The sequence below is a fragment of the Macaca nemestrina genome, chromosome 2 (genome assembly GCF_043159975.1).
Source record: "Macaca nemestrina isolate mMacNem1 chromosome 2, mMacNem.hap1, whole genome shotgun sequence".
Classification (NCBI taxonomy): domain Eukaryota; kingdom Metazoa; phylum Chordata; class Mammalia; order Primates; family Cercopithecidae; genus Macaca; species Macaca nemestrina.
The window spans coordinates 162,022,421-162,037,658 of record NC_092126.1 but is presented as its reverse complement, the minus strand read 5'-3'; the positions used below and the strand labels follow the sequence as shown (position 1 = coordinate 162,037,658).

The 15,238-nt window shown below is 33.6% G+C and overlaps 1 protein-coding gene across 1 annotated transcript in view; it reads right to left on the bottom strand.

The window, feature by feature from the left end:
* Positions 1–15,238, bottom strand: part of LOC105470299 (IQ motif containing B1) — a 74,388-nt gene that overhangs the window by 26,536 nt on the left and 32,614 nt on the right. The window contains exons 7-10 of the mRNA XM_011722140.2: positions 15,011–15,110; positions 6,244–6,422; positions 4,156–4,265; positions 2,497–2,606 (exon numbers count right to left, since the gene is read on the bottom strand). Coding sequence (XP_011720442.1) covers positions 2,497–2,606; positions 4,156–4,265; positions 6,244–6,422; positions 15,011–15,110 — 499 coding nt within the window. The remainder of the gene's footprint in view (positions 1–2,496; positions 2,607–4,155; positions 4,266–6,243; positions 6,423–15,010; positions 15,111–15,238) is intronic.

Sequence of the window (15,238 nt, the reverse complement as noted above, 5' to 3'; positions counted from 1 at the left end):
ATATTCTGAAAATAAGTAAATTCCATGATTTACATTTAATCAGTCTGAATTTTTATCATTTAAGTGGGAGTTGACCAAACTTTCTGCTGCCAAGACACTGTGCCTCAGAGGGAGAGAAAAAAGATACTATTCTGCATTTAAGAAGCTCAGTTTCAAGGTGAAATCAACAAATGTAATTAAAACACTTAAAAATCAGCACTATGATAGAGGTAGGTAAATTGTAAGGTTTCTCTAAGAGAACTAGAGCAGCTGTTAGCTGCTTCAGAAAACTTTGCTGAAGAAGAGTACTTAAGAGACAATAAAGTTTCTGAATATGAGAAATGACTAAATAAAAAAGAAACCACTATGAAAGTGCGTTAGCAAGGGTGTGACTATAAAAGAATGCCTTTTGCTGAATCTAAAGAACACTAATCAATCTGAACCCATAAGTGTGACTGGTAGGCAGTCCCTCTCCCAAAACCATGGGAGGGGGAAATTACTGAGATAAGACCTGAGCACAAAAAGACAGAAATAACCTTTGAAAAAAAACCAAGCTACAAAGGAAGCAAGAGACATTTGCATGAACTGTAACAACTAATAGAAGAGGGAAGGTGCTGAACTGGAGCAAACTGAAAATTAAAAAATTAAATAGAATCCAACAGGTTAGAACTGCATTTCAGTATATTCTGGAACCTCAAATGCGAAAATACTGGAAAGGCAACAAACACAAAATGTGAGACTTAAATAATTTTTGCTTCGCCGTTTATCTTTTTTAATGGAAATATTTATAACTCTTCTGGTCACATAAAGAAAACAATGGAATTTCTATTTTAAAATAATGGAATATTAGATTCCATAGAATTTTTCCACTTAGAAGTGGGAAAAAATCTGTAATCCTGGGCTACTTTTAAATAGAGATTTTAATATTGAAAGAGAGAGTATATGAGCAAATTTGGCAACTATTGTGGGACTAAACATTAATGCTCTGAATCCACGTATAAGGGTGCCTTTAAATTTAAGATGCCCGATAATTAAGGATGACAGCAGTTAGAACCCATAAGTAATACCTACTCTATCTGAATTCACCACCAAAGGCAATACCAAGAGCACCTCAGATTCTTTGGGTAGAAAAATATATACTGTGATTCAAAAAGTACTCAATATTTCCCAGATTTATCTAACCACAGAAATGCTTTTTTTTAAAAAAAAAAACAGTTTGTAAGATAGGCAACAAACTTTGAGTAATAATAGATCGATAACACTTGCCTCTCAGTATTATCTATTTAACGCATCTATTTGTCTAGCTAGATTTGTAAATTTTCAAGGACAGAAAATGTGCCATACGCATTTTTCCTCCTATCATTTTCTAAGTGCCAGAAAATATGCTAAAAACTTTGTATTATCTCAAATTTTACATTATCTTGATCATACAAGTGTATAAACTATTATTCTCGTTTTATAGATTGGAAGTTTGAGGCTGAGAGAGATGGGGCATTGTCCAAGTTCACTCAACCAGTAAGTTGCTGAAATGAGATACAAACTCGAATCTGTTAAACTGCCAGGGGATGGATCCCCTGGCATATACTAGGCACTTGATATGTATTTAAAAATTAATTCTTTTCTTTGCTACCAATAATATTCACACCCAATAATATTTTAAATCCATCTTTAATTCTTCCCTGAAGAAAACATTCATCAATTAATAGGATACCCACTAAGAGACACAGTTAGCTAGAATGATTTCAATGTCTTCAACTCTGTGACTACATAGTATTTTGAACCCCAGAGCTATTTTTAAATGTTTTTATAACTGAGAAATGTATCTGCAGTTATTAAAAGAATAGTTTCAGTTTTCTTTAAAAAACTAACTTCTGTAAAATGCCAGTTTCATTTTAATGAACTAAAGCTTGGCTGTAAGTTAGGCTGCATGAAAAAGTCACCTCTGAAACAGTTCTTCTCTATCATAAATTACCTAGCAGCTAAGTTACTTTTTCTTGTTCTGTGACCTTGGAGAATCTGGATTGGTTAGTCATTTCAGAAAGTGGGCTATGTCTTCAGTATTTCCTTTTCAGTCTACTTGAAATAAATGCCAAACTATATCATAATTCAATGAAGATATCCATCCATGCCATATTTATTCAGGAAAATCAGGTTAACAGACAAACTCTTATATGCATACATGTTATTGTTATAATTATATACACACAATCATGATAACTGTTGGTTTTAAGGGTTTAATAATATAACTATCGTTGGCTTCCTTTGTAGGCTTGTCCCCTCCCCAAATATCTTAAGTGGATAGGATTGTATATTTAACACATCAGATGCCTGTCTTATGTCCTTTGCTTTGAAAGTGCATCTGGTTACTGGAGTGTTGGTACCCAGAAATGTACAGAAAAAGAACGAAAAGATAACAATAAACATACTAGGAAATTTTTTAAAAATCACCTAAATTTCAATTCAACTGTACTCTAGTAAGATTCTCTGATCATCAATCCCCTTACCAAAATTTTTTACCTGAAACTCCTCTGTAAAGCAATCACAGCAGATGGAAGCTTCTTTAATCTCTTCCTTGTCTGAAAACCCTTCCAATAGGCTTGAATTAAGCATGCTGCTTGATGTAGTTTCTGAAATTAAATGCCAAAACCAACTTAGAGATATCTCTAGGAAGGTCTTAAAAATTTAATACCTCTTAAAGTATCAGGCCAGGGCAAGTATTAATCTCTAGCTCTAACAAGATGGGTAGGGATATTAAACCTTACCTCCCAAAGGAGGTATGTTAGGCTCGATAAGGCAATTTCTAGAACATACTCAAGATATAGTCTAGTTAGCTCCAAATTCTCCCTGGATAATCTCACTTCCATTTCCTTTTCAAAGATTTTATAGTCCGCCTGACCTTTCATAATCTTTTTTGAGCTACCATGTTAATGTTTTTATTTAATAGGCAATCAACCTAGTTAGGTTCAAACTATAAGCTCTGTTGACCATTGTGGATGGTTGCTTGAATCTCTGTCTAGTTCTGTAAGCTTTTGGTATGCTATTCTCCTGATGAACCATTGGGCTTAAAAGGTCAGTGAGCTGTCTGAGTTCTTGACTGAATTCTGTCACAGTCTCCTGTTTACTTAGTAGACTTCTGAGTCCTCACATGGAATGAAAAAGGGTACAGCTATTAATAATAAAATGTGATTTCTATGATTTTGTTACCTAATCAATATGAATTTGAGCACATGCACAGTTTTGAGATTAATCTAAACTCATGATGGTTCATATATACAGAAAAAAGAAATTCCCTTCTTCTGCATTCTTCCTTCCAGCCTCCCCCAACCCATTCTCCTGCCTTACTGGACTTCTTTTCATGGTTTCTGCTTGTATTTTTAAATTTATTGCCTTTTTGGTTTTGGATTTTAGATACACAATGTCCCCTTTTCCTTTTAAATTAAAAAATATCTTTAGTCATTTTAGACGTTTTCCATATTTAAGTCTTTATCTGGAAATCAGAAAGCTATATGCCTCTTCCTGTTGGAATGGGCTATTTAGAGCCATCATTTTGAGTATACTAGAGGAAGTATGATGAAATAATCAATAACCTGCTGCCTCAAATTTCTAAATAATTTTTATTAAGACCATTTCTTACACAAAGGAAAAGGTGTTATTGTTGTATCTCAAAGAACAAGAAGGGTAGCCATAGGTGACCATAAATACAGTTTGCTACCATTAGAGATTTTTTTGGAAAAACAATTTTAAAATTTTAAATAGCTTATAGATAAAAGATAAACATCAGAGATGGGGCTTTCATGAAAAATGTTGAGTGAAACTGATGTGGCAGTATCTATAAACAGATGAAAATGGGAGATTGAAATTATGTTTTTCAGCAGGTTGAAGGCGGAGAGATACAATTTTGTAACATTATATTTTAAAGATGGGGTTTTGCTATGTTGACCAGGCTGGGGTGCAGTGGCTATTCATGGGTGTGATCATAGGGCAGTCTCCAATTCCTGGACTCAAGCAATCCTCCTGCCTCAACCTCCTGAGTAAAAATTTTAAAGATATTTCTATTTTGGGAGTATTTTGCTTGAAGTCTTAAGAGAAAGAAAGTGAGGAACATGTAAGGAAAACTAAGGTTTAATACAGTCAGCGAATATCATGCAATTTTTTTTTTTTTCTGTAACTTAATACCTGCTCTTCTACTTCCTGACAGACTGTTGGGCATAAAAGGCCAACGAGCTGTCTAAGTTCTTGACTGAATTCGGTCCCAGTTTCCTGTTTACTTAGTAGACTTCTGAGTCCTGAAATAGAATAGCAAAACATACAACTATTATTATAACAATAAAATATGATTTTGTTATCTAATCAGTATTAATTTGAAGCCAAAAAGTCTGGCTTAAAAACAAATGAAAACAAGATTAATCACATGATTTTTCTTTTTCCTTTTCTCAGAGACTTCCAGGTTGAAATCTTTAAGATATTCCTCCCTCCTGAGAATTCTTCCGTACTCAATTGTGGGATCTGATAAAAAGAAAATCAGTCTAGACAATCTCTTTAATAAAAAAAAAAAAAAAAGGAGGAGGATGGAATCACTGTGGTAAATCAAAAGGTAGAGATAAATTTTTTTTATTTGAGCATAAATACTTTAAGTGGAAACATTTTAAAGGTAAATTACTACAGACACATATTCAGTAAAAGCTTGTCCTGTGGAAGCACTCATGCAGATTAATATTAGTCATTATTAGTTGAAAAAAATTATTAAATATAAACATATGATAACATATATAATTTGGGGCAAATCAATAGGTTCCTGGGAAAACATTATAGGTGAAGTGCTACAACACTAGGCTAGTACATTTTCATGCCAAAATAATACATAGCAGTAGTAAAAGGTACAAAGTAAGTACCATTTCCAGGTACTTGAAATGGTGTATTATAATGTGTGTATTCAAAACAAATACATAAGGTAAAATTGCCTTGTAGTGTATCATTGGGGAAACCACTGTATGGAACTTTTAATGCCTTATACTCTCTTCAAGACCCAAGTTCTCAGCAGTATTAATAATTGTAAAATATCTTCAGGAACCTGAATTAGTTCTGCTATTGAGATATAAGTCAAAGAAAGGGAGAAGGATTCAGGTAAAATTCCTTTATAACGACTCTGTTGGACATTCACATTTCTTTAGGAATTGAATTACAGAATTGGAAAATGTCTATCTGGCACAGTATCAACTAAAGAACTCTATTACTGGTACTTTTCCTCTCTATTCCTACAATACCCCCAGTAATGACTAATGCAAGGTACATTATTACAATGTCTTCAAAATCATCAAGAATGATAAAGACTTTTCTAGTAGTTTAGGTATTAAATACATCATATTATATTCTAACCTTTAAAAATTCCCATACAGTATCACCCTATATTAAGAAGTATATTTAATGGACTAGAATCCCATTTTCTGACCATGTTGAATAAGAAAAATAGGTTATAATACATATATGGCTCTGGTCATCAAAGAAATAAAACAAAGATAACATATAACTTTGCTTGGCAATTAAAAAATATATATACTACCTTTGTGATCTTGGAAAAATTACCATGTCTCTGTTTCTATATCTATAAAATAAGGATAAGAATATCTATCCCATAGGATTGTTGTGAAGATTAAATATTTTAACGCATGTAAAGTATATAGAATGTGCCTGACACACAGTGAATGCTCAATTAAATGAAAGCTATTATATAAGAATGTTAATACACTTACTCCTTTCATCCTCAAAATGTCAGACTTTTAATTCACATATGTATTTGAATTTGGAGGTAAGGCAACTTTTTTTGTTTGTTTTTGAGGAAAGACAGTGTTGAGTAATTATGGATAGTTCAAAATACCATAAGGGCTACTGGGCTCTCAAGCACAGCACCATTTTCTCCACTAAAGCTGGTCTTGCTAAGGTCACTGATCTTTTTGGTCATTATTTTACTAAACTATATGGTATATCCAACACATAACCTTTTTGTCAGAGAGGGAGTAAATATTCATTGCAACCTGATCAGAAAGGTATCTTCCACTTGCTATCTGTAGTGACATGAAGATAGCTTGATTATATAAAGACTTTTTTTTTTTTCTGAATTGGTATAAAAATTGATGCCAATTTTTATGTAGAGTTTTATCTACATAGTTATCAACTCTTTAAAATATAAGAATTTTGTTTTTCATAAACCATCAATAAAAAGTTTCTTTTTGAGAATCCCAAGTAAAGAAAGAATGAATGCACTACCTTTGTAGCAGGTACTTTGTCTCAGTAAAATCAAAATTTCCTGATGGGATTCAGCCATCAACAGTAGGAGTTTTGTAGCAGTACTTCTTATGACTGGACTAGGAGTTGAAAAAAGCTTGAAAATAACTTCATCTAAAATTGAATACAGGGCTTTTCTTCCTATTCTGAGTAAATCACCACTAATAGAACAAAATAAAAAAAAAAGTGCCATTACTAATTGATGCACAGGTATCACAACAAATTTAAAATAAAAGATTCAGTAACTTGATGCCAGACTGTGTCCTCATCCAAGAATATAACCACTTTTTAAAATATATGTTGGTTCCAAGAATATATCATATTCAGTCACTTAATATTTATTGAACTCCTACTATGTGCAAGGTACCATGTGTGCTAGGTACAATAGAGAATACAAAGTAGCCAAAGGCCCTCTCCTTAGAGAAGCTTGCAATCAAATCAAAGAGGAAAGATAAATGTGCAAAATACTAAATAATAAATAATTTAAAAGCTTCAAGGCAATGATAAAAGTGAAATCAAGACATGTACACAGTTAATTGTTAAATGATGTACAAAGACAAAAATGCCACAGGAATTCTACCATGTGCTTAATATAGGAGAAACTTAAAATCTTTCCTTGGTATTTCCTTTATTATACTAACAACCCATCTTATATTACTGATGTCATGAAAAATTATCTAAAACTTAGAAATAGTCAAAAGAAAAAGGTTAGTGAGTGTCCTTTTATTTACCCCCTTAAGGAGTATGTGATTTTCTAGGCATATGTACCTCTGTTTAATTTTCTACTCACTATTAAAATATTTTACAATTCTGTAAAAATAGAGGTTGGCTGGTAGAAAACAATGCCAAAGATTCTTATCTAAGAGCAATGTAAATAGACTCTTATTCAAAGCAATACAAATGATTTCTGTCCAGTAGAAAAGGTAATTCTAAAGGCTACATTGCTTTATAAGTCATATTTTCCTATTAGCAAATTTTTAAAAATCTATCAGCAATTTATTTCTATATTCCTTCAACAAACCAACTCCATAAATCTATTTTCCTCAAATTCTCCTTTGAACCTGTATAAATATCTTACTTGTTCCCTCATTAACGAGTTGAATAAAATTTTGAGCAGTCAAATTTTATATTTGTATAAGACTCATGTTTGAGCTTTTTGAAAACTATACTTTAGTAGTTACTAAAATAATTTTGTTAAGAGAAAAGAGATCAGCAACATATCTTAAATGTAAAAATCTCTGGGTTGAAAGACTTTATAAAGTTATCCAATTAAAATATGTGAGAATCTTTGTGACATCTACTTCTGTGCCCCTGTGTCTCTTAAATGCTATTCCCTATGCCTAGGATGCTCACCCTTTCCCATCAGTCAATGTCATCACACCATTCAAAACTCAGATAAAAAATATGCTCATCTCAGAAAGCCTTCTACAGATATCCCTATCCCAATCTTATCATATCTTTACTCCATATCCCACCAAGAGTTTGTGCTATAATGTAATATAGTAGTTTAAATGCTTTTAGATGCTCTTCAACCTCCTAATCTTAAAGACATCCTCTCTATACCACTACCATCTTATCTCTCTGCTTCTCTTCTAATCCAAACTTCTCTGACGCCACTACCTCATATCTCATTTCTCAAACCACTGCATCTAGTTTTCATTTTTTACTATTTCACTATACTATCCTTGGTAAGTTCATTTCATCAGTATAACTTACCAAAGGTCAAGTCACATATATATCATGAGTGATTCTTTTCCTAGACTTGTTTGTATCTGATACTTTCTACTTAGCTTCTATGATACAAAGTTCTGGTCTCCCCTCTACTTTCCACCCATACTTTTCCGATCATTCTTTTTCATTTGTCTTTATGGGCTCCACTTCCCCAATATAACCCTAAAAGGTTATTCCCCAAGACTCCATTTTCAAGTCATTTATTTTCTCACTGTATTCATAATTCCTATCAATCTCACTTTCTGTCATGTTTTTCACTACCATGTATAAGCTGATTTGTAAATCTGTAACCCTAGTCCCCACCTCTTCCAGAAGTTAGTTTACCTATTCACCTGATGGACATTTGAGTTATAGCTAGTCCTTGGTTTTTACAAATAAAGCTCAATGAACATTTGTGTATAAGTCTTTATATAGATACTTACTTTTACTGCCTGTTGAACTACCTACACTCAACATAACCAACATTGAATTCGTCATCTGTCTCACAAAACCAACTCCTTATATATTCTACATACCACAGTCTGTCTAATCACTCAATACAGAAAACTTGGTATCATATCCGACTGCACCATTTATTTTACCTACCCCATATCAAAACATTTACCAAGTCCTCATAATTTTTGTTTTTAATAGCTTTTTAAAAATATAATTGATATACAACAAACTGTACACATGTAAAGCATATAATTTCATCAGTTTGACCTGTTTCACCAATATAAAACAAGAAAATGAATATATCCATGACCCCTAAAAGCTTCCTTGTATTTCACTGTAGTTCCTCCCCTGTTGCCTTCCCTGTCATTCTATGCCCAGGCAACCACCGATCTGCTCTCTGAGAAAGTTCCCTTCTATTACTACTTTGCCGAGAGGCCTTTTTTAAAAATTAAAATCAGGGGTAGATAATGGATTTTGTCAAAAGCTTTTTCTGTATCTACTGATATGATGGTATTTTTTTTTTTCATTTTTAGCTTGTTAACATAAGTTACAATGACTGACTTTAGAATATTAAACCAGCCCTGAATCCTGGGATAAACCAGACTGATTCACGATGTATTAACTTTTTAATATATTGCTGAATTCGACTTATTAAAATTTTGTTCAGAACATTTGTATCTATGTTTATGAGTACATTGATGCGTAGTTTCTTATAATGTCTTTGTTTAGTTTTGTATCAGGATAATGCTGACCTCATAGAATGAGTTGAAAGTGTTTCCTCCTTCTCGACTTTCTAGAAAAGTTTGCTTAAGATTATTATTTCTTCCTGAAGTGTTTAATAGAATTTACCAGTGAAAAAGCCATCCAGACCTGGAGTTCTCTTTGTGGGAAGGTTTTTAGCTACAAATTCAATTTTTCTTTATAGCTATCTATATTTGGGTATATATTTGGGTTCTCTATTGCTTCTTCAGTAAATTTTGGTAGTTTGTGTCTTTCAATCAATTTGTCCATTTCATCTAAGTTGTTAAATTTATAAGCCTAAAGTTGTTCATATTATTCCCTTGTGATATTTTTAGTATCTGCAGGCTTTGTTACAATGTTACCTCTCTAATTCCTGAGATTGTTCATTTGTATTATTTCTTTTCCTTTCCGTATTAATCTTAATCTTGCTACAGGTTTCTTCTTCTCAAAGAGCCAGTTTTGGTTTAATTTGCTTTCTCAAAGAACTTCAATCTTCTCAAAGATCCAGTTTATGGTTTATTTTCTCTCACTTTTGCTTACTATTTTATTGATTTCTGCTCAACCTTTATCATTTTCTTTCTTCTGCTTAGAGTTTAATTCCCTCTTCTTTTCCTAGTTTCTTAAAGGGGAAAGCTGAGGTCAATGATTTGAGATTTTTCTTCTTTTCTAATATATAGGCATTAGTGATATAAATTTTCCCCTAAATATCATTCTGCTTTAATTAAGAATTTCCCCAGAAATTCTCATGTTGTGTTTTTATTTCCATTCATTTAAAAATAATTTCTAATTTCACTTTTGATTTCTCCTTTGTCTTGTGAATTATTTAGATGAATGTTATTATTTCCCACATATTTAGGGACTTTTCAGAGATCTTCTGGGTATGAATTTCCAACTTAATTCTGTTGAGGCCAGAGAACATACTTTGTATAACTGAAATCCCTTTACGTTTTTCTTGTTTTTGAGACAGGGTCTCGCTCTGTCGCCTAGGCTGGAGTGTATTGATGTGATCTCAACTCACTGCAACCTCTGCTTCCTGGGCTCAAGTGATTCTCCCACCTCAGCATCCAAGTAGCTGGGACTAGAGGCACGTGCCACCATGCCCAGCTAATTTTTTAGACTTTTTGTAGAGATGGGGTTTTGTCATGCTGCCCAGGCTGGTCTCGAACTCCTGCAGTGCTCTGCTCACCTCAGCCTCCCAAAGTGCTGAGATTACAGGCGTGAGCCACTGTGTCTGGCCCCTTTTATGTTTCTTGAGACTTTATTTATGGCCTGGAATATGTATCCTTCTTTGTAAATGTTCCATCTGCATTTGAAAAGAACATGTATTCTGTACTGTTTGGTAGAATGTTTGTAAAATGTCAATCAGGTCAAATTGGTTGATATTACTGTTCAGATCTTCTGTGGTCATACTAATTTTTTGTCTACTTATTCTATTAAATATCAAAAGAGGTATATTAACATCTTTTGCTCTAATTGAGGATTTCTTCTTGTAGTTCTTGTCAATTTTTGCTTGTGTATTTTAAAACTCTATTAGGTAAATAAACACATCCTTTTGATGAACTGACTTTTTTTCTGATTATGAAATAACTTTCTTTAGCACTAGTAATATTCTTTGTTCTGCAACTTACTTTATCTGATACTAATACAGGTACTTCAACTTTCTGTAGTATAAGCATGGTATATCTTGTTCCACCCCATTACTTTTAACCTATTTGTGTCTTTATATCTAAGGTGCATTTCTGGTAGACAGCATATAGTAGGTTTGTACTTTTTAAATCCAATCTGTCAATCTGTCTTTTAACTTTAGTTTTTCAACATTTACGTTTAATATAGATAGGTTTAAATCTACCACTTGGTTTTGTTTCTCCTTTGTTCTTTTTTTTTTACTTCCTTCTTCTGGATTGCATATTTTTTAATGATTCATTTTTATTGCCTTTGTTGGTTTACCAGATGTAAATTCTTTGTTTTGCTATTTTCTTCATTGCTTTGAGGTTCAAAGTATACATTTCAATTTATCACAGTCTTATCACTTATCATAGTGATATTATACCACTTCATGTATAGTATAAAAGCTTTACATCAGTATACTTCCATTTATCTCCTCCTAGCCTTCATGCCCTTTTGGAATACATTCTACTTATGCATATGTTCCTCAAGTACATTACTATTTTTGTGTAGGCAAATATATTATAGATATATTAAAATAATATAAGAAAAACTATCTTATATGTTTATGTAATCACCATTTCCGATACTCTATTTCTTTGTGTAGACGAATTTCCTTTCTGGTGGAAGGACTTCTTTGAATATTTTTTGTAGTGTTGGTCTGCTAATGATTTCTGAAGAAGTATTTCATCTTTGCTTTTGAATATATTTCTGCTGAGTATAAAATTCTAATTTGACAGTTTTCTTTTTCAATATTCAACTGTCTTTTTACTTGTGGTGTTTCTGATAAGAAAGTTGCTGTCATCCTCATCTCTATTTCTGTATATAATGTTTTTTCATCTCTGGCTGCTTTTAAGATTTTTCTCTTTATCACTGGTTTGAGCATTTTGATTATTATGTGCCTCAATGTAGAATTTTCTTCATATTTATTGCCCTTGGGGTTTGATAACCTTTTGAATCTGCATGTTTATAGTTTTCATCAAATTTGGAAAATGTTAAGCCATTACTTCTTCACACATTTTTTTGTCACCCTACTGCCTACTTTATGTACTCTGATTACACTTATGTAAGGTTGCTCAAAGTTGTCCCACAGTTCACTGACATGCTTTTATTTCCTTTTGTTTCTTTTTTGTTTCATTTTGGATAGTTTCTACTGATATGCTTTAAAGTTCACTAATCTGTAATGTTAATCTGCTGTTAATCCCATCCAGTGTATTTTTCATCTCAGATATTGTAGATTTCATCTCTAGAAATTCACTTTGAGGCTTATATGTCTGTATTCAACTTTTTTAATATACGGAATATGGTTATATGGTTATAATAACTAGTGTCCTTGTCTGTTAATGCCAACATATGTATCAGTCTTGATTAACTAATTCTTCTCATTTTAGATCCTGTTTTCTTGTTTATTTGCATGCCCAGTACTTCAGTACCAGTAAAATCAAATCACCTGTTGAATCGTAGTATGTTTTGTAGCATAGTCATGACTGCAGAATCTATCAGTTTGTAGTAACGGCAAGAAATAGTTATTTTGCAGTAATAAAGAAACAGAAAAAAAGAGTCATCAAAGCAAATATTCTATGATGACACAGGTGGGATTTTTCTCACCCTTTTAAAAGCCAAATCGAAAGATTTCTAGTGAACTTCCTACCTTTGTATAACCTACAGTAAAAAAAAAATTTTAAATACAGCCAGGTTCAATAACCACATGCAGTTAAGTTACTTGGAAACAGTTTGACCCTTTTGGGTCTTGCTTTTATGATCTGGAATAGTGCTCATTCTAATGTGAATTATTCCTCACTACTGGGGTAAAACCTTCCTGAACACTCTACCCAATGACCCATTGTTTATGAGACTTTCCAGTTTGGCTGTTGGAAACAGGTACTATTTCTGGCCCTGTGTGAGCTCCTTGCACTGTTCCTTTTAGTCCTTTTGGATTATTGTTTTCCGTGGCGTTGGGTAGTTCCTTACATATATGTGCAGATCAGTACTCTACTTAATACTTGAAGGATACCGTCTGCAGATCTCTGGGGTTCTTTATGTGTATAGCTCTCTTCTCTAGTATTCTGACTTGTGAACTCTAGTCATCTTGTTCTCTCCAGACTCTGGGCTCTATTGCTTTAACTCAAGCTTGCTAGGATGCCTCTGCCTATACTTCAACCTGAAAACTCTCTCAATACTGTAAGTTAGAGCATTGTAAGACTCACCTTGTTTATTCCTTTTTCTCTGGGCTTACTTTCTTTCACTGACTGATATCCAGTTTCTTAAAAAATTATGTTTCATGTTTTTGTCCTTTTTTTCAGATGGGAGGATAAATGCATCCCTACTATTCCATCTTGATCAGTAAAGTCTTGATGATTTTAATTCTTTTTTTTTTTTTTTTTTTTTTTGAGACAGAGTCTCGCTCTGTCGCCCAGGCTGGAGTGCAGTGGCCGGATCTTAGCTCACTACAAGCTCCGCCTCCCGGGTTTACGCCATTCTCCTGCCTCAGCCTCCGGAGTAGCTGGGACTACAGGTGCCCACCACCACGCCCGGCTAATTTTTTGTATTTTTTTTTAGTAGAGACGGGGTTTCACCGTGTTAGCCAGGATGGTCTGGATCTCCTGACCTCGTGATCTGCCCATCTTGGCCTCCCAAAGTACTGTGCTTACAGGCTTGAGCCACCGCACCCAGTCTAATTCATTATTTTAAAAACTCCATATCCCAGGTACCAATGCCCAAGGACAAGATGTCATTACTTCACTTGGATTAGTATGATTGCCTTTTTTGTCTAGAGTTTTCTTTTCTTTTTCTTTTTTTTTTTTTTGAGACAGAGTCTCGCACTGTCGGAGTGCAGTGGCGTGATCTGTGCAGTGGCGCGATCTCGGCTCACTGCAAGCTCCGCCTCCCGGGTTCACGCCACTCTCCTGCCTCAGCCTCCTGAGTAGCTGGGACTACAGGCGCCCGCCACTGCACCCGGCTAATTTTTTGTGTGTTTTTAGTAGAGACAGGGTTTCACCGTGATCTTGATCTCCTGACTTTGTGATCCGCCCGCCTCGGCCTCCCAAAGTGCTAGGATTACAGGCGAGAGCCACCACACCCGGCCTTGTCTAGAGTTTTCTTCCCCGTAATCTTTCCTTCACATAGTCACCAGAGTAACAAAACTGAAATGTAATCTGACCACTTTTGTCTACTTTAAAAATCTTCAATGGTCCCTGTTGCCTATAGGATAAAACTTCATTTCCTTAACACAGCATATAAATTCTTCATGACTTTGAGTCTCAGCCGAGCTTGCTAGCCACCTCCCTATATGGAAGGTTAAATCCCAACAATAATGAATTTGTACCTACTCTTCATCCTCAGCATGTTGTTTCTTATCTCTGTATTTTTGCTTATGTTGCCTGTAAATACTGCTTTCTCTTTCTCCTCTTCCTCCCTGGCCAATATACCATCCTTGAAGTTTCATCTCAGATATTACCTTCTCCAGAAGCATCTCCCCTCAGTTTGGATTAGAAGGTCCTTTAACATTTATGGTCACTTTTAATATTGTAACAATGTATTATAATACAATGATGTTTGTGTGTCTGTCTTTTCCATTCTATTGTAAGCTCTTTGAAGATAAGGTTTATATCTTAATCAACTCTATAATTAAAATGACAGACACAGCAGCTGCATAATAAATTCATACTAAACTGAAAGAATGGATTATTCCAATTGTGTATACACTGCCCTTCCATTTTACCCTGAATAATTGCCAATTGCTTCTTTTATACCCTTCTTGAGCATCTGTAAAAATACCAAGCTTGAAGTTATTCAATAAATGTGATTAAACATTTTTTGTTGTGATCTCAATATTTTTCTTCAGATATCACACTAATTCTCTTCTTTAAGCCTGAGATTTGAGCTAAAATCTTAAGCTCTGGGATAAGGTATCAATTTAATAATACATTTCTAGTCTTTTGTAGTATTTTATATTTTTTTCTGAAAGACAATGGTGATGGAGCTTCAGCATTATATACAAGTATATGTACTCTATATTTGTATATACTTTATATATACATTATATACAAGTATATGTACTATGAACTTGTATATACATTATATACAAGTCATATGCAGTCAATTTTAACAAAATTGGAATAAAATTGGTAATGCTTCTGATTAAAAAAACAGTAACATTTTGTGAAAACCAAGTAACCTGTTGATTTGTAGTATATTCTGTAGCATCATCATGACTGCAGATCCTATTTGGACATTGTCAGCTTGCAGTAAATGTAAGAAATGATCACTTTGTAGTACTAAAGGAAAAGAAAAAAAAAAAGAAAGATTAAAGCAAATACTTTACAATAACAAAGAAAGATTTTGTTCTTTTCAAACCAAATCAAAGCATGACCATTTCTGCTAAACTTTCTGACTTTGTAGACTC